Source organism: Microtus pennsylvanicus, chromosome 14, assembly GCF_037038515.1.
Source record: "Microtus pennsylvanicus isolate mMicPen1 chromosome 14, mMicPen1.hap1, whole genome shotgun sequence".
NCBI classification, from domain to species: domain Eukaryota; kingdom Metazoa; phylum Chordata; class Mammalia; order Rodentia; family Cricetidae; genus Microtus; species Microtus pennsylvanicus.
The window spans coordinates 52,904,519-52,930,391 of NC_134592.1; the positions used below are offsets into that span (position 1 = coordinate 52,904,519).

Here is a 25,873-nt window from a genome sequence, read left to right on the forward strand (position 1 = left end):
ATGTGCAGTAGGATCAAAAACCCATTGCCATTGTTGAGTTCTCAGTAGTCCTCATTGTCCGCTATGTTCAGCGAGTCCGGTTTTATCCCAGGCCTTTTCAGACCCAGGCCAGCTGGCCTTGGTGAGTTCCCGATAGAACATCCCCATTGTCTCAGTGTGTGGGTGCACCCCTCGCAGTCCTGAGTTCCTTGCTTGTGCTCTCTCTCCTTCTGCTCCTGATTTGGACCTTGAGATTTCTGTCCGGTGCTCCAATGTGGGTCTCTGTCTCTGTCTCCTTTCATCACCTGATGAAGGTTAATATTCAGGAGGATGCCTATATGTTTTTCTTTGGGTTCTCCTTATTTAGCTTCTCTAGGATCACTAATTATAGGCTCAATGTCCTTTATTTATGGCTAGAAACCAAATAGGAGTGAGTACATCCCATGTTCCTCTTTTTGGGTCTGGCTTACCTCACTCAGGATAGTGTTTTCTATTTCCATCCATTTGCATGCAAAATTCAAGAAGTCCTTGTTTTTTACTGCTGAGTAGTACTCTAATATGTATATATTCCATACTTTCTTCATCCATTCTTCCATTGAAGGGCATCTAGGTTGCTTTCAGGTTCTGGCTATTACAAACAATGCTGCTGTGAACATAGTTGAGCCTATACTTTTGTTATATGATAGGGCATCTCTTGGGTATATTCCCAAGAATGGTATTGCTGGGCCCAGGGGTAGGTTGATCCCGAATTTCCTGAGAAACCACCACACTGCTTTCCAGAGTGGTTGCACAAGCTTGCATTCCCACCAGCAATGGATGAGTGTACCCTTTACTCCACAACCTCTCCAGCAAAGGCTATCATTGGTGTTTTTGATTTTAGCCATTCTGACAGGTGTAAGATGATATCTTAAAGTTGTCTTGATTTGCATTTCCTTGATTGCTAAGGAAGTTGAGCATGACCTTAAGTGTCTTTTGGCCATTTGAACTTTATCTGTTGAGAATTCTCTGTTCAGCTCAGTGCCCCATTTTATAGTTGGGTTGATTAGCCTTTTACGGTCTAGTTTCTTGAGTTCTTTATATATTTTGGAGATCAGACCTTTGTCAGTTGCGGGGTTGGTGAAGATCTTCTCCCAGTCAGTGGGTTGTCTTTTTGTCTTAGTGACAGTGTCCTTTGCTTTACAGAAGCTTCTCAGTCTCAGGAGGTCCCATTTATTCAATGAGGCCCATCCAGTTTTGCCAGCACAATTTGTTGAAGATGCTCTCTTTTTTCCATTGTATACTTTTAGCTCCTTTATCGAAAATCAGGTGTTCATAGGTTTGTGGGTTAAAGTCAGGGTCTTCTATTCGATTCCATTGGTTGACTTCTCTGTTTTTATGCCAATACTAAGCTGTTTTCAATACTGTAGCTCTGTAATAGAGTTTGAAGTCAGGGATGGTAATGCCTCCAGACAATCCTTTGTTGTATAAGATTGTTTTGGCTATCCTGGGTTTTTTGTTTTTCCATATAAAGTTGATTATTGTCTTCTCTAGATCTGTGAAGAATTTTGATGGGAATTGCATTGAATCTATAGATTGCTTTTGGTAGAATTGCCATTTTTACTATGTTGATCCTCCCAATCCAAGAGCAAGGGAGATCCTTCCATTTTCTGGTGTCTTCTTCAATTTCTTTCTTCAAAGACTTAAAGTTCTTGTCAAATAGATCTTTCACTTCCTTGGTCAGAGTTACCCGAAGATATTTTATGCTATTTGTTGCTATCGTGAAAGGTGATGCTTCTCTAATTTCCCTCTCTGTTTCCTTATCCTTAGTGTATAGGAAGGAAGGCAACTGATTTTTTGGAGTTGATCTTGTATCCTGCCACATTACTAAAGGTGTTTATCAGCTGTAGGAGTTACTTGGTAGAGTTTTTGGGGTCACTTGTGTATACTATCATAACATCTGCAAATAACGAAAGCTTAACTTCTTTCCAGGCCACCCAGGCTGCATGGTGAGACTCTGTCTCAAAATTTTTAAAAATTACTTTTTTGTATTTTTTAAGATTTATTTTTTAAGTGTGAGTGTTTACTTTGGGCCCCATGCACCCCTGAGTGCAGGTGCTAATGGAGTTAGAAGAGCTGGAGACAGGCAGTTCTGAACTGCCTGATGTGGGTGCTAGCAACTCAGCTTGTACCCTCTGCAAAGTACTCTAAACCACGGAGCCACTTCTCCAGCTACTACTTTTTGGTTTTTGTTTATTTTTAATTGATACCAGCTTCAAATGAACCTTATATCTTAGAAAGAATAATAGAGACAGGGTTTCTCTTTTTTCTTTTTTAATGGTAATTTTTGCTTTAAACTTTGTTATTTGAGGAAGTCCAAAGTACATTAGTCTTTGAAATGCAAAATATAAAATTATAGAGATTACACATTGATTGACTCAGATAACTTGGATTCTAAACCAGCCTTAAAATTTTAAATTAAATAAAATGCCTCTAGACTTATTTAGTTAATATAAAAGTGGATACAGTTGCCTTTCTACAATGCATTGTCTTTATAACATTATTGCTATCATTAGTAAAGTTTAGTTTATGTCTCTTATCAGAATGTAACCTTTTTTTAAAGGTTGTTACTTTAATCTTTTTTTATTAATTTTTATTGAACTCTACATTTTTCTTTGCTCCCTTCCCTGCCTCGTCCCTCCTCTTCAACCCTCTCCCACGGTCCCCATGCTCCTAATTTACTCAGAAGATCTTGTCTTCTATTTCCCATGTAGATTAGATCCATGTCTGTCTTTCTTAGGGTCCTCTTTGTTGTGTAGGTTCTCTGGGATTATGATTTATAGGCTGGTTTTCTATGCTTTATTTTTGAGTACATATGATAATTGTCTTTCTGAGTCTGGGTTACCTCACTCAATATGATGTTTTCTAGCTCCATCCATTTGCCTCCAAATTTCAAGATATTTTTTTTTCTTCTGTGCAGTACTCCACTTTGTAAATGTACCACATTATTCTTTTCCATTCTTCAGTCAGGGGGCATTTAGGTTGTTTCAAGGTTCTGGCTATGACAAACAAAGCTGCTACGAACATAGTTGAGCACATGTCCTTGTGGTACGATTGAGAATCCATTGGGTATATACCCAAAAGTGGTATTGCTGAGTCTTGAGGAAGGTTGTTTTCTAATTTTCTGAGAAATCACCACACTGACATCCAAAGTGGTTGTTAACAGCTTGCATTCCCACCAGCAATGCAGGAGTGTTCCCTTTACCCCACAACCTCTCCAGCATAAGTTGTCATCAGTGTTTTTGATCTTGACCATTCTTACAGGTGTAAGATGGAATCTCAGAGTTGTTTTGATTTGTCTTTCTCTGATGACTAAGGATGTTGAGAATTTCCTGGTGTCTTTCAGCCATTTTAGATTCCTCTGTTGAGAGTTCTCTGTTTAGGTCTGTACTCCATTTCTCTTATTGGATTATATGTTCTTTTGATGACCAATTTCTTGAGTTCTTTGTATATTTTGGAGATCAGACCTCTGTTTGATGTGGGGTTAGGCCAGCACCATTTATTAAATATGCTTTCTTTTTTTCTATTTTATATTTTTTGCTTCTATGTCAAAAATCACATGTTTGTAGGTATATGGATTAATATCCGGGTCTTTGATTCGGTTCTATTGGTCCTCCTGTCCGTTTTTATGGAATACCAGGCTGTTTTCAGTATTGTAGCTCTGTAGTAGAGTTTGAAGTCAGAGATTGTGATGCCTCCAGAAATTCTTTTATTGTACAGGATTGTTTTGGATATCCTGGTTTTTTTTGCTTTTCCATATGAAGTTGAGTATTTTTCTTTTAAGGTGTTAAGAATTTTGCTGGGATTTTATTGGGCATTGCATTGAATCTGTAGTTTGTTTTGGTTAGATTGCCATTTTTAGTATGTTAATTCTACCTTCCCAAGAACATGGGAGATCTTTCAATGTTCTGATATCTTCTTCAGTTTATTTCTTCAAAGATTTAAAGTTCTTTTCATACATGTCTTCCACTTGTTCGGTTAGAGTTACTCTGAGATATTTTATGCTATTTGTGGCTGTTGTGAAGGGTGATGTTTCTCTGATTTCTTTCTCAGCCCATTTATCATCTGTGTAAAGGAGGGCTATTTTTTAAAAAATATTTATTATGTATACAGTATTCTGTCTGCATGTATGGCTGCAGGCCAGAAGAGGGCGCCAGATCTCATTACAAGTGGTGGTGAGTAACCATGTGATTGCTGGGAATTGAACTGCTCTAGAAGAGCAGTCAGCTCTTAACCGCTGAGCCATTTCTCCAGCCCGCTACTGGTTTTTTGAGTTAATCTTTTTTTTTTTTTTTTTTTTTGGTTTTTCTTGTATCCTGATGCATTACTTAAAGAGTTTATGAGTTGTAAAAGTTCCTTAGTAGAATTTTTGGGGTCGCTTATTTAAGCTATCAAACTATCATATAATCAGCAAATAGTCAAGAGTTTGTTTGACTTCTTTTCCAATTTGTATCCCCTTGATCTCCTTTTGTTGTCTTATTGCTCTAGCTAGGACCTCAAGAACTATATTGAATAGGTATGGAGAAAGTGGACAACCTTGTCTTGTTCCTGATCAGAATGTAACTCTTATTGAGCATGGGGGTGCATGCCTTTCATCTCAGAACTTGAGGTAGAGGTAGGCAGATCTCTGTGACTTTGAGGCCAGCCTGGTCTACAGAGCCAGTTCCAGGATTATCGGCCAGCCTGGTCTACAGAGCCGGTTGCAGGACTATAGGCCAGCCTGTTCTACAGAGCTAGTTCTAGGACTATACTGAGAGGCTCTGTCAACAATAACAACAGCAAATGGAAAACAAAGACTGTAAATACATCGGCAAAGATTCCTTGAAAGTCATTATTTTTGAAGTCTCTAGGAAGTCTCAATAGAAACCCCCTCACAGAAAAGGAAAGATATATTTTAGTGAATATTAATTTGATATGATAGTGTTTTAATGTTTTCCTGACATTTCTATTTCTTTTATTTTGGGTTTAAAAACAGTATAGCTTTACTTTATATTTCTTTTTGTTCCTTTTGTTTTCAGTTTTTGAAACATGCTCATACTTTGTACTCTGGTTGGTCTGGACTTGGTAGGTTGGCCAGGGTGGCTTCAAGCTTGTGTTGATCCTCTTGCCTCTGCCTCTTCAGTGCTGGAACTACAGGCATGCACCATCATGCCTGCTTTGACTTTACTTTCTTAAAATGTTTTTATTTTGGTCTCTTCCTTCCTTCCCTCATCATTGATTGGGATGTACTCATCGTCTGCATTGGTTTTGAACTCTGAGCTTAAGGAACCTCATCTCAGCTTTCTGAGCAGCTGAGGCTACAAGATGTGTTTATTGTTCCTGGTTTTGTTTTACTCTTAAATTGGGAAAGAACTATGCTAATTTTATATTCAGTTATATTTAATTAACTGAATTAAATATACTCTACTGAAATAAATACTTGTAAGTTTAGAAATTGAGGTAAGTGGAAGTATTTTTTTATTCTCTCGTTTTCTGAAGATAACCCCCTTTGAAGAAGATTCTACTCAAGAACTTTAGATTACCAAGAAATTTAAAATAATTCCTTTAATTGTTTTCAAATTAGACCATAGCACAGTGGCGGAAGTCAGGATACCAGGACATGCCAGAATATGAAAACTTCCGGCACCTTCTGCAAGCCCCAGTAGATGACGCACAGGAGATTCTTCACTCCAGGTTTCCAATGCCGAGATACATCGACACTGAGCATGGTGGCAGCCAGGTGAGGAGCGTGCTGTGTTGTGTGCAGGCTGCAGTGAGATGCTGCTGCTTGTTCTGATTGTAACTGAGCAGTCTGCCACAGAAGGCCAGGGCAAGGGAAGGAGACAGGAAGCGAAGGCAGCTTTTTCAATGCTTTGAGAACAAAGCAATACAGTTATTGCCTAGTTGTCTAGAACAGCCGCATTCTTTAGTTCTGCGTTCACCATAGCTCTTAGAGCAGCCATGGTGTGCCATCCTGACAATGTGCCAGCTGGAGGTTAGCAAGAACATAGCAACAGTTTGGAAAATAATTTAGTGTGCTTTTCTTAAAGTTGTTTACTGGTAAGGCCTATGAATATGAAGTTTTGGTAATTTGTTTCAGTTTTGTAGAAAGTAACTTATCAGGTTAAAGGAAAGCACTGTGGCGTTAAAGAGAACTCTGTGAGCTGGTGTAGTGGCACGTGTCTTTAATCTCAGCATTCAGGGAGGCAGAGGCAGGCAGATCTCTGAGAGTTACAGGGCAGCCTGATCTGCAGAGTGAATTCTAGGACAGCCAGGGTGGTTACACAGAGAAGCCCTGTTTGGAAAAACTAAAACCAAAAAAAGGAGGGGGGTGCTTTACAGTTCTTAGAGTTCAGAGCAGTGAATAGATCTGTGCACACACATATGCATGGTCAGGTTTGGGCTACCTAGCACGCATTCATGAAATATATTCTGGCCACAGGTATAACAGCACTCTAATTTTAAGTTATTACACATTTTACTTGCTCCATAAATAAGAGAAGGGCATAGTCTGCATACTGTCGTGTCCCTAGTATTTAGTACAATGATATTCAACAACTTTAGATACAGTGTCAGTTATTACTTTTACTGTATTTATAATATGAGCTACCATGCAGTGAGACTTTGCAAGTATTTTCCATGCCTCCTTCATTGCGCCTCATGCCAATCTGTTGCTTTCTCTACTTTATATGTAATAGAGTTAAGACATTATTTGTAGTCAAGGAAGCACATTAAATGATGAAGCTAAGATCTTTCTTTTCTTTCTTTCTTTCTTTCTTTCTTTCTTTTTTTTTTTTTTAACAAAAAACACTATCTTTCTGTATAGCTCAGGCTGACCTTGAACATTTCTTCTGTCTCAGCCTTCTGGATACTGAGGTTACATTTGTAACCCAGCCAACCCAACTAGTCATTAGTAATTGAATTCTAGGTTTCTTACCTAGGACTAGTGCTGCTGAAGAGCAGGGAAAGATTTTGTATGGTTCTAAATTTCAAGGTTAGATTGCTTTTGTTTTTTTAAAATGAATTAAAGTTTTTGACAAATTTACTCATCAATATCTTGATATGTATAATGTTCCTTATTTATTTACTTATTGATTGATTTCATGATGATTAGCCGTAGTAGGGATGGATAAAATTTTACCTAAGTTATTGTCTGTGGCTTAAAATATTTGAGGTTCACTAAAGTAAAAGTATGTAAATTTTCATGTTTTTTTTTTGTTTGCATCATTTTATGAGGTTTCAGACTAGTTGGTAAAACCTGTATTTTCAGACTTATTTTAACATAATTCTTATGTTTACAATTAAAGCAGTTTTTAAACTTATTTTTATTTCATGTATTTGGGAGTTTCGCCTGCATTTACATTTGTAGATCACATTCATATAGTGCCAAAGGCAGTGGGTAGAGGGTATCAGATCCCTTAGGACTGAAATTACAGGTGGTTTTCAGTCACGTGTTTGCTGGGAATCCAACCCAAGTCCCCTGGAAGAGCACCCGGTATTCTTAACCTCTGAGCCATCTCTCTAGTCCTATATATATAATTCTTATATGCTGAGTTTGCGATTCAGTGGTTTATTACAATATGTATTGTTGAAAGAATACATTATTTATATTATGGCCTGTGCATTTTAAAATGTAATCCTTTTACCTAATTTTAGTAAAATTATTTTTACCAATATATTCAGTTAAGTTGATGTTAGATGGTTTGTTGTATGTAGCTTTTCTTACTAAGTCTGTTTTGACCGGCACTTTCATTTATTTACTTATCTAACTATTTTTTTATTTATGTTTGCTTTTAAGGCACGTTTCCTCCTTTCCAAAGTCAACCCCTCACAGACTCATAATAACATGTATGCCTGGGGACAGGTAAGTGTGAATGACAGTCTCAGAAATAATTTCTTTTTGTCTTCTTAGGTATTTCAGTAAAAGCTACATTTTCCCTGTGTACTTAGTGATGATTTCTGTGGGAAAATATAATAGAAGAATAGAAAATATAATTATCATTTGGTACTACGTTAGAAAATAAAAAAGTAATCTTGACACATAAAACTTCCTCAGATTCCAAGTTTAGAACCAATACACTGGAGACAAGAGCAATCACGTCTATAAGACAGGCATATGATAATTCAAGTGTAACGTGTAACTCTGAGCTACAGCCACAGGAAGCCAGGAGAGCCCAAGGATTCTGGTTTAAGAAGGAGAAGCAAACATGCCAGCATTCATAGACTATCCAGTCTGCATGGGCTTCTGTGCTAAGACTTCAGGGTGTGTGGTGACGGCCTGACCCACCTTTGGAGAGCTCGTGGTGGTCTAGTACTAGAGATGAGCTACGTCAGTGAAGTACCAGACAGAATATGCAAAGTGTGACTACAGAGAACTAGAGAGGACCGGAGGGGAAGACAAAGAAGCGGTCCCATGGTGGTGACAGAGAGAGTGTGTGAGGAGGAAAGAGCTCAGTGAGAAGACCGTTAGTTTAAGGAAGGCTTTTATCTCCATAGGTGGAGATGGCTGAGCAGGGAATTCAGCTCGCAGAAAGTATGGGCTGAGGTGATAGGGTGTATGTAGAGATGAGCTGTAGATCTTAAAACTGTGGAGTAAATTGTGGAGGACCTTGAATGCCTGGGTGAAGACTGAGCTGTGTTTACTTGATGTTTACTGAAAGCTTTTGGTCAGAGGAGCAAATTTGAATCTTAGACATGTGCAGGTATTAGTAGAAGTAATGCAGGCAAGGAGGAATGAAGCAAGGTGACACTGAGAATAGATGCAGGACGTATTTCAGGAGGTTTCATGGCACTTGCGTGGAATTTGCCGGAATTACATTATTCCAGGGTAGGGCAGCTTCGTACACAGTCTGAATCCTGACTGCATCCTGGGTTAGATGGAGGGGGTAGCTACAGTGAACGCAAATGTGGTGTACTGTGAAGTTTGAACACACACTGTCAGATAACTAATGCAGTACCTTGAGTGTGATTATAGTTTTGGAGTTATGTGACGTTTGTCACCACTTTTAGAAGGTACATCTGGATACATTTAGTGGTAAAATGTCTTGACGTTTTCACACTTTCAGAAATGATTCAGTAGAAAAGAAAAGGGAAACTTTAAAAACATAAAGCCAGCGTGGCTCAGTGCTAACCAGTGAATTTAGGTGTCCCACATGTGGCTGCTTATTGTACTTTCTTCCTAACTATCTTAAAAGTAGTTGAGAGGGGAACAGTGTAAGCTGGAGGTTTGAGCCCCGCCCACATCTCTGGGAGAACATGTGCCAGTAAGTGGGAGAATGGAAGGAAAATACTGATTTTTGATATCGATATTGTAGAGAGGTGCTCACCGACTAGCTGTGGGATACAGGATGGGAAGAATAATAACTAGCTGTTCAGGGAAGACGTCAAGCCAGAGCCCGCAGGCACCATTGCCTAGTGCTAAGAGCCCTCCTTGCAGCAGCTGCTCTAACGAGCCTGCTCTTATCAGCCCTGCCCACCACAGTCTTTTTCCTTCTGAAACTTAGCAATCACGCGAGCACATCCCTTTGCTTATAGAACTGTGCCAAAACTTGTCCTGATGGTTTCTCTGGGTGACTGCATCCATTCTATGGCTTCAGCTTTCATCTTTAGTTTGGCTTCAAAGTGAGCTGTAGACTTGAATTTCCTCTGGACATGGAAGGCCTTGACCTTACCTCCTTTTATACACTAGCTTGACCTTCTTGAGTTTCTGTTTCCACAGAGCACCTTTCTAGTCTCCTCATGCCCAAGGCTCAAAGCTGGTCATTTACAACATTGCCCTCATCTCTGATTACTCACGTCCATTTTGTCTATTTCATTTTCCCATTCCCTCTCATGCTTGCCATGGACCAAGGCCAGGCCCTCTTACTCCTGTCACAGACTGCTGGAATTCCTAGCTAAGTGATATTAAGACTTCAGCTACTCCATTTTCACAGTGCTCAGATTAGTCTTCTAATATAGTGGCCTGGAAGTCAGCTCTAAAATCAACACTCTTGACTAATTACATATGATATCAGTTACTCTTTATATTGTTACTGTGGGTTCTTAACTGCTCTACCCAAATATCTTTTCTGTGGTTAGCTACCATTTTGACTGGGAGGTGGTGGCACACGCCTCTAATCCCAGCATTTGGAAGGCAGAGGCAGGTGGATCTCTGTGAGATTGAGGTCAGCCTAGTCTGCAGAGCGAGTTCCAGGAGAACTAGTGATAGACAGGGAAACTCTGCCTCAAACAAACAAACAAACAAATAAACAAACAAAGCTACCATTTTGACCTTTTTTTCAAATTAGCCAAAGCTCATCTGCTTTGATGTCCTCTCTGTGGTTTTGTTTCTTCACTCTATCCCACCTCCAGAGTGGTGCCATTTCACTGAATCCCTGAGATCTCTCCTATGGTTGTGTGACTGACTATTGTATTATTCCTGCTGTGTCAGGAGTGTAGAGACTAGTGTATGGGAGATCTGTGGAGGTGGTTTGGAATTACCGTTTTTTGCTTGTTTGTTTGTTTTTGTCTTAGGTTTTTTTTTTTTTTTTTTTTTTGGTTTTTTGAGACAGGGTTTCTCTGTGGCTTTGGAGCCTGTCCTGGAACTAGCTCTTGTAGACCAGGCTGGTCTCGAACTCACAGAGATCCACCTGCCTCTGCCTCCCGAGTGCTGGGATTAAAGGCGTGCGCCACCACCGCCCAGCTTGTCTTAGGTTTTGTAATGCACATACATCAAATCCAAGATTGAAAAGTCATGCCGGGCGGTGGTGGCGCACGCCTTTAATCCCAGCACTCGGGAGGTAGAGGCAGGTGGATCTCTGTGAGTTCGAGACCAGCCTGGTCTACAAGAGCTAGTTCCAGGACAGGTCCAAAACCACAGAGAAACCCTGTCTCGAAAAACCAAAAAAAAAAAAAAAAAAAAGAAAAAAAAAGAAAAGTCATGAAAGATGGGGAGATATTTATAGTAAGGAAAGGAACTCAATCTTGGGAGGGTGGGAAGGGCATGACTATATGAAAGGATTTATGACTAAGCATACATATACGTTATCAGTATCGTCTTTCACCCACGTCCATTTTGCTGGAGGGACAAGAAGCCAAGTGTAATACTAAGAAATAGAGTTTTAGACACAGAATATTTCATCAGCCAGCCTTCTACTGTACTTAATTTTGAGAACTGAGTTTTGGATCCCAGAGTAAGAAAACTTAGATATAGTTAAGAAAGTAAACTAAAATCAAAACCAAGAGGCTAGGAAAATAGCACCAATAACGAGTTCAAAGAAGTAAGTAATAATTAGCATGGAGAAAAGGGGACAGAGGAGATTTTAAAATAAAATAGTACTTGTGGGACTGGAGAAATAACTAAGTCATTAAGACTGCTTACTGCTCTTGCAGAGGACTAGAGTGTGATTCCCAGGAAGCTATATGGCTGCACAGTTATTGTAACTCCAGTTCCAGGGGATCCGATGCTCGTTTCTAACCTGTGTGGGCCCTGCATGCATGTGATTCACATACATACATGCACATACATTCATACACATAAAATAATAAATAAACTTATAAAAATAATATTTGTGATGGATTATATATCAAGTGCTCCTAAGGACCAGGTGAGTCCCTAAAGGGCCAGTTGATTGGCAGACAAGCAAAGTTAGCTGTCTAGCTGGGTTTAAGAAAACCTGGCATTCAGTGTCAGTCCTGGTGAGCTAGGCTTTGTGGGGAAGAACAGTTTCTTCCTCCCTTCCTTCCTTTTTGTTTTTGTTTTTGACACAGTGTTTCTCTGCATAGTTTTGGAGCCTGTTCTGGAACTCACATAGATCCGCCTGCCTCTGCTTTCCGAGTGGTAGGATTAAGGCATGAACTACCACCACCCAGCGAGCAATTTCTTTTTTAAAGGCAGCAACTACACTTTCCCTTCTGACGATTACTACCATTGACACAGTTAAGTGGAAAAACCAAATGCGGGTGGGTAGCAGGTGAGATGGGTGGGTAAAGCTCTTCACACCAAGTCTGGTGACCTGGGTTCAGTTCCCAGGGCCACAGAGTGGAAGAGAGACTAATGCTCCCTAGTGGTCCTCTGACCTTAGGACGGATGGACGGACGGACACATACACACACACACACACACACACACACACACACACACACAATGTAATGAAATAGTAAAGAATAAAACACTACTAGCTTTCTGCTGCTACATTTCTGTATTTGTAAACTATGACTGAGTTTCTGAAATTAAACATTTCAAGGAAGCATTTCTTGTCATTGCTCTTTCTGGCCTTAAGTTTCAGTATGAAAATATAGTTGACAGGCTTATATAGGAAATAACTTGTCAGGTTGGTAATCTGGAAGGAACATCATTCTGGAATGCTGGTTGAGATTGCAAACTCTCTAAATTATTTACTTCTCTCTGCCTTCACTTCCTGTCTGCAGAGTGTAAGATTTATATGTGCTCCATGCAGACAATGATACCTAGTACACATTGACTATTAGTTTTCACTGTTGCCATTGGAAAGTAGCTTCTTAAAATAACACAGAGCTGGGTGGTGGTGGTGCACATCTTTAATTCCAGCATTGGGGAGGTAGAGACAGACAGATCTCTGTGAGTTTGAGGCCAGCCTGTCTACAGAGTTCCAGGACAGTCAGGGCTAAAGAGAAACCCTGTCTCAAAAAACAAACAACAACAAAAAACAAAGCCCAAAGACAGAACCAAAAAAATTACATTGGGGCTGGTTAAATGGCTCCACAGGTAAAGGCTCTTAGGACAGTCCCATAACCCGAGTTCGATCCCCTGGTTCTACAAGGTGACAAGAGAAAACCAACTCAAGAGTTGTCTTCTGACCTCGGAACACTGTGGCCCTTCCTTCCATATCCCCCCCCCCCAATATTTAACAAAGGGAAGAAAACCTATTTTGGACCTGGAGTTTAATTATTACTTCCCAGAAGCAGGGTTTTAAAAGCATAAATTTGAACAACAGGATTGTTTCTTTCTTCCTCTGTCCTCTGTCTCTTCTTTTAAAGACAGGACCTCACTGTGAGCCCTGAGTGGTCTGGAATGTGTTAGGTAGACCAGCTCTCCTCCTTTTTTTTTTTTTTTTTTTGACTAGATCTTACCTTGTTGCCTCGCCTGGCCTTGAAATTACTATCCTTCTGCTTTATCCTCCTGGGTGCTGGGATTACAGCTTGTGCTGCTACACCTGGCCCTGGCCCGATGGTCTTTCTTGACATATGGTTAACCAACAACAGCAGCAACAACAAACCATTTATTTATTTATTTAAACAAACAAAAGCTGGGCATGGTGGTGCACACTTTTTAATCCCATCACTTGGGAGGCAGAGGCAGGAGGATCTCTGTGAATTTGAGACCAGCCTGGTCTACAGAGTGAGATCCAGGATGGCCAAGGACCTGTTTTAAACCCAGGCCAGATTCAGAAGTTATATTTAAAATTAATTTAATAATTGCAATTTTGGAATAACTAGCTAAATATTTTATTAAAAATTAACGGAATCTGATCTCTTATTTTTCTAAAAATCAAGAACCCAGTGACAGCTGCACATGTTAACATGCACCTGTAACCTCAGCCTTTAAAGTTGAGGCAGGAGGATTAGGAATTCAAGGTCATCCTTAGCTACATAGTGAGTTTGGGGATAGCCCTGGGTACATGTCCTTGTCCCTCCTGTCCCCCCCCCCCAGGAAAAAGTCTTTTCTGCCTCGAGTGCTATGAGGATGAAGTCCATTCTCAGATGTCAGTGTGCCAGAAAACGTCAACATCACTGGGAAGGGGGACGCATAGTACTAGTTACTGTGAAGGGCTCCTGAGGAAGTCTCTGGAGGATCCTTTGGGAAGAGCAGGCTGTGGCTGTGGGCTGATGGAGGTCAGGGTTGGGAAGGAACTGGCTGCTGTACTGTCTGTAGTCAGTGCACACCATGGCGAAGATGTCACCTGGGGCTTCCATCACAGGAGGAGATCTTCCTGTGCTTGCGTCTCCATCAGAGTTCACAGGGGGACACGTGTTGTTTGTTCAGATCTCAATTCCAGAAAGATGAGTTAATTCTTGAAGGGAATGACAGTGAACTTGTTTCAAATTCAGCTGCTTTGATTCAACCAGTACCAAGTTAAAAATAAGGACATCAGAAACATTTTGGATGATATCTTTGCTTCTGAAAATAGAAACACGTTGATCAATAATCAAAAAATAGAAACAAGATTCTGGCTTGCGAGTCAGGCCTGTGGGGGAAAAAGACTTTTAATAATACTAATAAAAAGAACACATGCATGCACACACCTACAAAGCTCTAGTGGGAGTGTTCTCCGTGAGTGGCCTGCAGAGGGCATCACTGTAACACTTGTGCAGTGCTTCACGTCCTCAGTGACGGAGAGCTTGAGCCTCTCTGTCCAGTCTCAGATGTTTTTAAATTTTGTTACTGGGATCTGTGGGTGTGTGTGTATGCACACATGCCACAGTACATGTAGAGGTCAGAGCCTCAATTTTATTCTAATTTGTCTCCCTGTCTTTTTGCCTTTTTCAGTCCCCTATGTCTTCTTCCCTTTTCTTGCCTTAAGTACTCCTTCTACTTTCATGTCAAATATACCCTATTGCTACACTCTTCGATTAAAATAACTTCTTCCTCTCTCACCGTCTCCTTCCTAGTCTTACCTCATATGCACACACACACACACACACACACACACACACACACACACACACACACACACTCCCTCTCAGGCCTAGGTTCTGTGTGTGAGAGAAAAATGTGTTTGTGTGTGTTTTTGAGTCTGGATTACTTTTCTTAATAGTAATTTCAAGTTTCATCCATTTTTGTGTAAATATTATGATTTCTTTGCATCTAAATAATATTGCGTTTTGCATGCATACCACGTTTTTTTGTGTCTGTTCATCTATTCATAGAGATCTTGGCTAGTTCTGCAGCCTAGGTATTGTGAATGTTCAGTAATAAATGTGAGTGTGCAGACATCAAGCATCTCTGTGGTGGGACTTAGATCCTTTGAGTACCACTCAGAGGCAGGACAGCGGGCTCATATGGCAGCTCTGGTTTTGCTTGTTGCTTGAAGGAATTGCTAACATTTTCATTGGTTCATACATCAATGAAAATAGTAAGGCGTGTTTTTGAAGAACATCTGTAGTGTATCTATGGTGGCACACATTTCCACCAGCAATGGTGGCTCCTCTTTCCCTGCATCCCCTGCAGGTCAGGCCATCTGAAAGCCCTAATCCTGCACCCTCATACTGTTGGTCTTTGTGGTAACTAGCCCATCCTGAGGTAGTTCATTTCCTAGTAGAGACTTAAGTTCTGGGAGCAGCCAGTCCTGCTACTCAGGATGCCCTGGGGATTTAGATGAGTTCCTTCTCGGGAACCGTGGCCTTAAGGTAGCCATTACTCTATTAAAAGTGAGTTCCTTGTCTGTTGTAGAGCTTTATGTGTTCATTCTTTAGTGCTACTGTGTGCTTTAATCACAAATCCTTCTCTTTTCCGCCAGGAGTCCGGAGCACCGATTCTCACTGATGACGTTAGCTTACAAGTGTTTATGGATCATTTGAAGAAACTTGCTGTGTCAAGTGCTGCTTGACATGCCAGACATGGTAGACATTCAAGATGAAATTCTACTCCGGTTTCTTCTGCTTTTTCCATTTATCTATGGAAACAACAGAAATCTCTCTCTAAATCTGTTTAGTGTCAGAATGATTTGAGGTGACATATGAAAAAATGTTGATGATTGTAGATTAAGCTGAAGAATAATAAGAGCAATGAGAACAAGTTTGTTTTGTTTGGTGCAGTATTATAACTGGTTTTATAAATTTGAGGTCTTTCTGATTTAATTATGTTTAAAGAGTTAGAATGGTCTGTTCTGTAGTGCAGATACCACTAATTGTATATGCAGACAGATCCAAAATGGCACTGTATCCTCACTGACCTGTTAGGGAGTATTTAATAGCAGCCAAAAAGGAACAAATTAGTAGTGATGATATACGAACAGTATGCTTCTTTGTTAAGTAATATTTCTGCTTTTTTTTTTTAAGCACACATGTATACCCTATTCTGTATTTTGTTAAGGTAGATTTATTTTTGTGATTGATTTAGGAATTATTTGACTTTATAGTAGTTATTCTTATGAAGGGAATTTAATTTTTTTGGTTATTTGCAAAAGTTATTTAGAGCTAAAAAATTTGAGTGAGGTTACAACCTCACTGCTGACATTAAATGTGAAATTCCCACAAAGTACCCAACTCATGTGACTAACTAGAGCAATTTTTTTTAAGGAAGCTAAAACAATAAAGCATGTTGTTAGGGTGATTAAAGAAATTCTTTGCAGTAAAAAGATTATTGTAACTATTAATTACATTTTGTTTTTGTTATATTATTTGGTTGTTTCCCCTTCTTAGATAAGTTTCCTTTTGTAACACTACTTTAGGAGTTTTCACTTTTAGTTTCTGTTTCCTTGTCAAATTTATTAATTTGTGGTTCTTACTGAGACAGTATTATATAATGTTTAATTATGTCATGTGGAGATATGTTCTGTTTGATTTATTGATTAATATCATTCAGTTTTACCTTTAAAGTTTACTTGTAGCAAAAGTTTACATTGCTAAAGCAGATAAGCGTGACGATGAATTCAGTGTATCCATGCTGCAAATGCGTGGTGGTGGCATCACGGTGGTGCTTTGACGGTGCTGAGGACGGTGGTGATGTCACGGAGGTGCTCTGATGGTGGTGACTGGGATTGTACTTGCACGAACACAATCAGACGATGGCAAAACAGAAACATCTAATTGTTATACTCAACTCTTTAAATAAACTGCTTTGTTCTGTTTTATTTGAACTGAACTGTGCTAGGCCAATATGCCAATAAAATATAACTTTCTCTGTGTTCTTGGTTATTTTAAAATCTAGTAACGCCCAGGAAGCGTAATGTAAAATTAGACTTTTTTTTTTTTTTTGAAACAGGGATTCACTATATTTTCTCTGGCTGTTCTGGAACACATTATGTATACCAGGCTGGCCTCAAACTCATAGAGATCCGTCTTCCTCTGCTGTGATTAAAGGTATGCGCCACCTGCCAGGCCTAAAGTTTTTGATTGATTGACACACAATTATATAAGTTTTTAAGTACAGTGTGATAATTTATTACTTCTGTATAGTCATGATCAGATGATCTTAATTAGCATTTTCATTTCTTCAACATTCCTTTGTGTGGGAAACCTTCAGACTTTTCTAATTCTTATAAAATATGCAATAAATTGTAAACTGTCGTCACTCAACTGTGCTAAAGAACACTGGAACTTTGTTCAGCTATATTTTGGTACTTTCCTCTCTATCCCTTCTTCCTAGTGTCCAGTGACTACTATGCTACTTTAGTATGTGTGTGTGTGTGTGTGTGTGTGTGTGTGTGACAGAGAGAGGGAGAGGGAGGGAGAAAGGGATACATATATATATATATACACATATATACATACATATATATATATATGTATGTATATATATATATATGAATTCCGGTGCATGAGTGCCACAGTGGTAGAAATCTGAGGATGACTTTTTTTTTTCCTCCTGAGACAGGTTTCTCTGTGTAGCCCTAGCTGTCCTGGAACTCGCTTCTGCCTCCCAAGTGCTGGGATTAAAGGCACGCAACACCATTTTCTGCCTGAGGACAACTTCTGTGAGTAGTTTTACCTGTGTACTCTGAGGCACAGCATCTACTTTCTGCCATGCGGCTCCTCCAGGATAGTTGACTTTTGAGCCTCCAGATGATTGTCCTGTCCCGAGGAGTCCTGGGATAACAGACGTGTGTTACTGTATCCAGCTTTTGCCCTGGTTGTGGGGATTGCATACAGGTTGTTGATTTGATTCAGGTGCTTTTATTCACTGAGGCATCTTGATGGCCAAATTCTGTTTCTGAAACAAACTGGACCTCCCTTGGCCCTTACAACAAAGTTCAAACATTTCAGCCTAGTCACCTCATATAATGTAACTCCAGAGTCTAGCCCTTCCCCTAGGAAATGGTGCAAAACACACAGTTGAAGAGTAGTGTGGAGTTGAGTGTCTAGTTTGACATGAGTGTTAACTTTAGGTCTGTTATTTGGGATCTGTGTAGTAACAAAACCCAATATATATTTTCTTTGTTTACTTTTCCTTTTAATATAGATAATAATACACACTAAGGCTCACAATGTGATCTAGTAATATGTTACATACATGTAACATGCAATGGTCAGGGTTATCAGTCTTCTTTTTTCATTTCCTTATGTATTAACTTTGGAACTCCTGCCTTCTGGTTCTTACAAAAGTCATGGACGGTTATTTTAAACCATTGTTGCTCTTGAATCTAAGACTTCCATCTGTTTGTTGGTGCCTGCAACCACTAACCTCCAGCAACCACTGTTCTCTTCTATTTTGAGATTAACTTTACATTCTTGTTTTTCGAGACAGGGTTTCTCCATGTAGCTCTGGCTGTCTTGGAACTTGCTCTGTATACCAGACAGCCTTGAACTCAGAGATCTTTATGCCTCAGCCCCCTGAGTGCTGGGATTAAAGGCATGTGCCACCATGCCTGGCTAACTTAAAAAGTTTTCACATATGAAAAAGAGCATTATTTGTTTTTCTAGGTTTGGTTTATTCAATATAATGACTTCTATGCATTTTGCTATAAATAGCAAGTTTTCAAACTTCTTATGATTCAGCAATACTCGCGTGTGTGTGTGTACATTAAAAGTTTGTATTAGTAAATCATGTGAGTGCGCGCACACACATGCCCCTAAAAGGGCATGCAGGAAATGCGATTGCATATTACTAAGTGTAAAAATTAAACTAAAAGAGCTATCTGCTGCCCTAACTAGCTGACATTCTGTAAAAGGTCAGACTGTGTGGGTGGGAGAAGTGAATGACTGAGAAGAGGAACAAAGAGGTGGAGACAAACATGGGTGGAGTGGTGGAGAGAACGCTTGGAAAAGATAGAGCTAACGCAAACCCTGATGGACTCTGGGTAATAATGAGGTTAATATTGGTTAATCAATTGTAACAAACATACCTCTTGGGCAGGAGATGTTGGCGGCAGGAAGACTGGGAGTGCGTGGGAACTCTCTGAACTTCCTGCTCTGTTTTACTGTTAACATTGTGTTAATGAAAAGACTATTAAAAATAATAGACAGATATGAACAAAATAAAAAAAGTTTGTATTAGGTCAGTATACAGAATAATGTGTTTCGTTATGGCATTTTTATACACATGCGTCATTACACTATATTCCTATTTGTTCTCCCTTCCCACTGCCCTCTCCCACTCTCCTGCTTCTCTCTTGCCTATACCAGATTTCATCTATGTCTTCATCTGAGTCCTTATCTTGGTTATTATAAATTAGTGTTGTAAGTGACATAGGAGTTCAGATAAATCTTTGATAGAATGATTCATTTCTGTGGGTAAATACCCAGAAGTGATAGCTGAATTCTGTGGAGAGTCCATTTTTAGTGTTTTTGCAATATTTGAATCTGCATTCCCACTAGACTCTAGGGTTGAAGAATATTTGTTTACACTGTGAAGATGTGTCACTGTGATTGGTTTAATAAAGAGCTGAATGGCCAATAGCTAGGCAGGAGAGAATGGGCAGAACTTTGGGGAGAGAGAGAACTCTAGGAAGAAGAGAGATGGGAGACGCCAGTGAGACTCTGAATGTAGATTAATAGAGACAGAGGTAACCAAGCCATGTCACAGAATGTAGATTAATAGAGACAGGTTAATTTAAGTTATAAGCGCTTGTTGGGAAAAAGCCTAAGCTAAGGCCAAGCTTTCATAATTAATAATGTCACTATGTCATCATTTGCAGGCAGGCAGCCCCAATGAGAAAGTAGAACTATCTTAGTACTAGAAGTTTGCAAAAGTTCTGTGTTGTGCAGTCTCACTAGCATGCGTTAGCTTTCACTTCTTTGGTAATAGCCACTTTGCCTGGGACGAAGTACCTCAGTGTGATTTTGCATTTCTCTGACAATTAGTGATACAGAGTAAGCATTTTTTTTTTTTGGATTTTTTTCGAGACAGGGTTTCTCCGTAGCTTTTTGGTTCCTGTCCTGGAACTAGCTCGTGTAGACCAGGCTGGCCTCGAACTCACAGAGATCCACCTGCCTCTGCCTCCCAAGTGCTGGAATTAAAGGTATGCACCACCATCACCTGGCAAGCATTTTTTTTTTTAAATCTACTTGGCTGCGAACCATGTTCTTTGTCGACTTCTGTAAATTAAATGCTGTGGCTTATTATACTTGGTTTTATTTATTTAATTTATTTATATATTGCTTTTTTGAGACAGGATTTCTCTCTGTAGCCCTGGCTGTCCTAGAACTCACTCTGTAGATCAGGCTGGCCTCCAACTCACAGTGATCCTCCTATCTCTGCCTCCGGAATGCTGGGATTAAAGGTGTACCACCATTGCCTAGTTCTTTATTTTGAGACAGGGTCTTGCTATGTATTTTAAGCTGGCCTTAAACTCATGATCCTCCTGCCTCAACCTTCTGGGGTGAGGATTACAGGCATTTGTCACAACATCTGTAAGCATGTAAATTTTCCAGTCATTTAAAAAATAGTATTTAAAATTCAGATTCATTTTTTCTAGTGACCTTGGCACTAAAAAATGTTTATTTTTTTTATGGGTATGAGTGTTGTCTGCATGCATGTTGTGTGCACTACATTTGTGTCTGGTGCCCTTAGAGATCAGAAGAGGGTGTCAGATTCCTGGAAACTGGAGTGATGGATGCTTGCCGGTTCTAGACTGACCTGTAAGCCACCTTTACGGGCCATTTTTGGAACTGATTTTGTCTTCCATGTCTACAGTATGTCTGTCTGTGTTCTTGTACTCGGCTGTGTTCTGTATCACTCCTGTGTCCTTTATATATTACGTCTTGCCATGCTTTTATTGATTTTACCATTTTCCCCTAATGGATATATTAGCAGTCGGCTAGTGTTTGCTCTGTCCTATATAATACTTTATGCCGTTTTGTATCATTAATAAAAACATACCAGCTTGCTTTCTGTTGAACAGATGTTGTCTTTTATCTGTTTACTTTCAAACATTTTTTAAAATCATTCTGCCTTGGTCATAATAGTTTTAGAGGCAGCAAATAACAGATTAAAAACAGTTTGTTCTGATCATCTTGACTTAACTTTTGTACCTGTTTTAACCATCTAGTTTTAAAAATTCAACTCATTCTTCCTCTTTCTCTGTCTTTACATTTTTATTTCTAAATCATTTCTCCTCCAACGAGTTATAATTTTAGTATTGTGACTATTAATCTACACTGCCAATTTGATTCAGTGTAGAACCCCAGGAGACATCCTTGGGTGTGTCCACAGCTTGTTTCTAAAGAGGACTGAATAGGAGGCAAAGTCACCTGAATGGGAGAAGAGAAAGATTGCCATTCCCCTTTCTCTGCCTTCGATCTGCCCAGATGGGAGCAGCCTTATTCCTGCAGCCAAAGGTGAGGGCAGCTCCCACAAAACCTTCCCCACCATTAGGAACTGCTTCACCAAACCGCAAGCCAAAGTAAGACCTTCCTCCCTTAAGCAGCCTTTTGCCAGGCAGGCTGTTGGTCACAACAATGAGCAAAGAAGCTAGTGTAAATGTACACTAAAAAGAAGGGGTGAGTTGAGCATCCAAACTGCCTAGGCTCCTGGATGGAGGTGGGGGTTCCTTAGACTTCCCACAGGACAGGGAACCCTGATTGCTTTTCGGGCTGGGGGGAGACTTAATTGGGGGAGGGGGAGGGAAATGGGAGGCGGTGGCAGGGAAGAGACAGAAATCTTTAATAAATAAATAAATTAAAAAAAATAACATCAGAAAAAAAAGAAGGGGTGATAGAGATAGATCCCAACCAGACAACTTCCAAACCACAAGGAGAAAGGAGGGGATAAATGTGATTTTATCAAAATAAGGAAAGACTAGCAAAGGAAAAATGGAGCCAATAAACAACAACAACAACAACAAAATAACAGGCTAATGCTTTTTAGTGTGTTTTGTGAAAATGCAAAAGTTAACTTTTGATGCGTTAATTGTATTATAGATTCTCTTTACTAATTTTCTTGCGAGTGTCATAAAACTATTGATGGTAACATAACCATTTTCTACCAAACTTACTCAAGTTTGTTACTCCGGCCTTGTTCATTGTTGAAGAGCACCTTTGTCAACTTCAAAGGTGTGTGTTTTTCTTTTTTCTTCAGTTTAATACAAATTTAAACCAAGTTGCTGAGTGCTGTGGGCAGCTTATACTTTTAGTAAACAGTGTATTGGATAGGATTTAATATTACATACTCAAATGAGGTTTGACCAGGATTTTTACAGGGCAATCTTTAAATCTCTCTTTTTTTTTTGCCACAAAGATTATATGATTTTTATTAGCTTTCAAAAGCGATTGATACAAACTGGTTGCCTTATAAAATGCAATTAAATTTCCTGGAAACTTGTCAAATGTGCTCAAGGGAAACATCATATATATCTGGGCAGAAATAAGATTTGTCATGGAAATAAAGAGAATCAACACTGTAAAAGTACCTCTTAATGCAATTTCACTTTGAAATGAGATATGGACAATTTCAAAACCATATATAAACCTGCCAAGTTAGAATTACATTTCTTTTTTTTCTTTTTATTATTTTTTAATTTATTTCTTTATTAAAGATTTCTGTCTCTTCCCTGCCACCGCCTCCCATTTCCCTCCCCCTCCCCCAATTAAGTCCCCCCCCCCTCAGCCCGAAAAGCAATCAGGGTTCCCTGTCCTGTGGGAAGTCCATATTTCTCTTTTACAAAACCAGCACATCCCTAAGGACTATGACTGTCGACCTATTAAACCACCTGACACTTTATGATATTGTCACTTAAGGAATTTAGGGCAGCCAGTTCAGTTGCTGACTAGGTGGAAAAAATGTTCGAGTCAGTTCATCAGAGAGACACACGGCCCACAGGACTAGCCACCCCTTTCCTAGCTGCAGTAACCTGGATATTTTGTCAGAGAAAGGAATTTAGCTAATCCTGGTGTTATGGATCCGTTACTTTGAAAACATGGCCGGATGTGCTGGTATTTTTTGTTTTTTTGTTTTGGCTTTTTCGAGAACAAGTCCCTCCACATATCCCTGGCTGTCCTGGAACTCATTATGTAGATCAGGGATCCTCTGCCTTCTGAGTGCTGGGATTAAATGCTGCATGGCCTTAAAAAAAAATGCATACATACATCCGTGAATGCTTGGGGGTTATGAATGACTGTGAGTCACCATGTGTGTGTGGATGCTGAACTGAACCCATGTCCTTTGTCAGAGCCTCAAGTATTTTTTTTGTAACTGGGCTGCCAGCTGGGCTGCATGGCAGGGTACACACTATGTTTTCTCTGCTGCTTAGTTGTCCTGTCTGGGTACTAGGGACCAGGAGGTGCCTGTCCCTCATTGCCTGATGTGTTTGGGCGCAGGCCATGTTTTTTACGTTTAACAGTTCCATCAGAGGCCAGTGTTAGAGGAGACTGAATAATTTACAGACTCTCAGGTGTTGCCTTTGTAGCAGCTCTGAGACTGAAGTATGAGACTACAAGCTTAGGTGGGTATAGCCATTTGATATTTATTATTATTTTTATTTATTTTAAATCTTGTTTTTTTTAAGTTTTTTTTTTAATATTTATTATGTATACAATATTCTGTCTGTATGCCTGTAGGCCAGAAGAGGGCGCCAGACCTCTTTACAGATGGTTGTGAGCCACCATGTGGTTGCTGGGAATTGAACTCAGGACCTTTGGAAGAGCAGGCAATGCTCTTAACCACTGAGCCATCTCTCCAGCCCCCTAAATCTTGTTATTATAAAATTAGGAGATGTTTTGAATCCTCTCCTCTGTTAAAAGCTATAGATTTATCCATATAGGTGTTTTGACTTGTGGGTCAAATTGTCTCTATGCATTTCCATTGCCCGGCTCTGAATGCTGACTGAGGGAGGTAGAACCCTTTAAACATTTTTGTTTTTTGCATTTTCTGGCATGGGCCAGACTCAGCTGGCTACAGCGTGTGTGCGTGGACTGCCACAATCTCAGCGGTAACCTAGGCCATTGCTAAGACAAACGTATTCTTTTTTACTCTTTTCATCTGTTTAGCAGCAACAGAGGCTGCAGCTCCGTGACCAAATCACCACCACTTGCAGGAGAAGGCAAGGCTGCACTTTGGCCTCCTTGAGACCTGGAGCAGCCCCACCTGGCAGGGTCAGGAATTTAATATTTACAAGCTCTAAATATCTCTGTTTTTGTTTTTGCTCCATTTTAGCTCCTCTAACTATTAAAATACTTTTAAGCAACTGCAGCAATATCATTTTCTTGTCCCATATTTACAACTATTTACAGTTTTACTTTTGATTTTTTTCACCATTTTCTTTTGTTTTTATTTACCATTATTTTTGAGTTCTTATTTTTCACCCCTCTGCCTGTGGTACAATTCCTCATGTAATCTCTTGTACACCTGGCCACACTTCTATGCGTTTCGGGGTTTACCGGTCAGCCCCACATTGGGTGCTATATGTCAAGGACTAGCCTCGACAAAAATACTTCTTACCAGAGTAGGGGCATGGGAATTTAAGGAATATAAGTAAAGAATATGAAGACGCATAAAAAAATAACAGGAAAGAAACCACAGAAAGTATTGGGAGGGTATTCCAGTATTTCTATGAAATACATAGAAAGTATTTCCGGGTATTCCTGAAATTTTTTCCACAGCTTTTATACCCAATATAAATGGGGTGGAAGGTAACAAAAGACTTTATTAACATGACACAAAAGGGACTCACACAGTCAATGGTTTTATCATTTTGAGACAGCAAATCATTAGCATTTTGTTCTGCGAAGGTGCTGAAGACTGGTCCTCCCCGGGTGACCTCATAGTTACAGCAGAAGAAGCAGAAGTACATTGACGTACCCTGACCACCTGTCAGGATGGCATTGAGCTCTCTTCATGTCAAAAGGACTCAGCAGTCACCTCCTGAGTTAGGATGGGCAACTATACCTGTCAATCTCCAAACTCTCTGACCATCAGACGAGGTGGAAATGGGCCTGCAGTTTTTGGCCTCCACACTGTATGTTTTCAGATAAATCGAGAAACTCATAAAATCAATCGTCGTAGGGATTAAAATCTTAAGAATAACAAATCTGGAGATCAATTGTGAATAAAGATTGCTCTGAAGTGGCATATCTACGAAGAGCCTCCTAAAAGGAGGAATCACATTTTACTTAGAGCCCTTTCTTCAAGGCAGTATAAAAATAGCTTAATCTCCAGAGATTTAAAAATTAATCTTTGTGAAATCTTCATGAGGTGCTCATAGGTTAAATGATGGGAAACATTTGTGAAGAGGTGAAATTTAACAGAAACAAGAGCACCCAACTCAGTGCCGCTTCAGCTTGAATGTGCATAGAAACACGATGTGTGTTTGTGTGTGTGTGTGTGTGCACGTGTGTGTGTGTGTGTGTGTGTGTGTGTGTGGTGATAAAATGTTGCCTTCCATTCTGTAGGAAAGTTTTTGGTTTTAACAGCTCCAAGGAGATACCAGTGCTGCCACTGTGGGGGTCAGATGTGTCTTCGATGTTTCACGACTTTCCCGGGAAGATGGACAGTGGGTAATGCGCATTTTGGAATCCTGAGACTCAGGTTTGGGGCCCACGGGCCTGGAATTGATAGCTCAAGTTCTGCAACTAGATGAGATGGCCCTTCGTTAATTATTTATTAGGAACTAACAAGGTGTGTAGGGAGCAAGTGTCACACAGTCTTCCTCCTTGGGCACGGATTATACTGTCATGCGTGGGCTCTTATGATGTTTAATTCTAAAACTCTATTTTTAATGAGAGCATTAAGCCTACTGATTTATCAAATATATATTTTTCAGCAAGG

General features: G+C 39.8%; 1 protein-coding gene across 2 annotated transcripts in view; it reads left to right on the forward strand.

Annotated features, from left to right (window-relative positions):
* The window catches only part of Sec23a (SEC23 homolog A, COPII component), a 55,851-nt gene extending 38,992 nt beyond the window's left edge, over nucleotides 1-16,859 (forward strand). For both annotated transcript variants that reach the window (XM_075948334.1, XM_075948336.1), the window contains exons 18-20: nucleotides 5,579-5,734; nucleotides 7,793-7,858; nucleotides 15,471-16,859. In XM_075948334.1, the coding sequence (XP_075804449.1) occupies nucleotides 5,579-5,734; nucleotides 7,793-7,858; nucleotides 15,471-15,560 (312 nt within the window). In that variant the 3' untranslated portion in view covers nucleotides 15,561-16,859. The remainder of the gene's footprint in view (nucleotides 1-5,578; nucleotides 5,735-7,792; nucleotides 7,859-15,470) is intronic.
* Nucleotides 16,860-25,873: the final 9,014 nt, after the last annotated feature.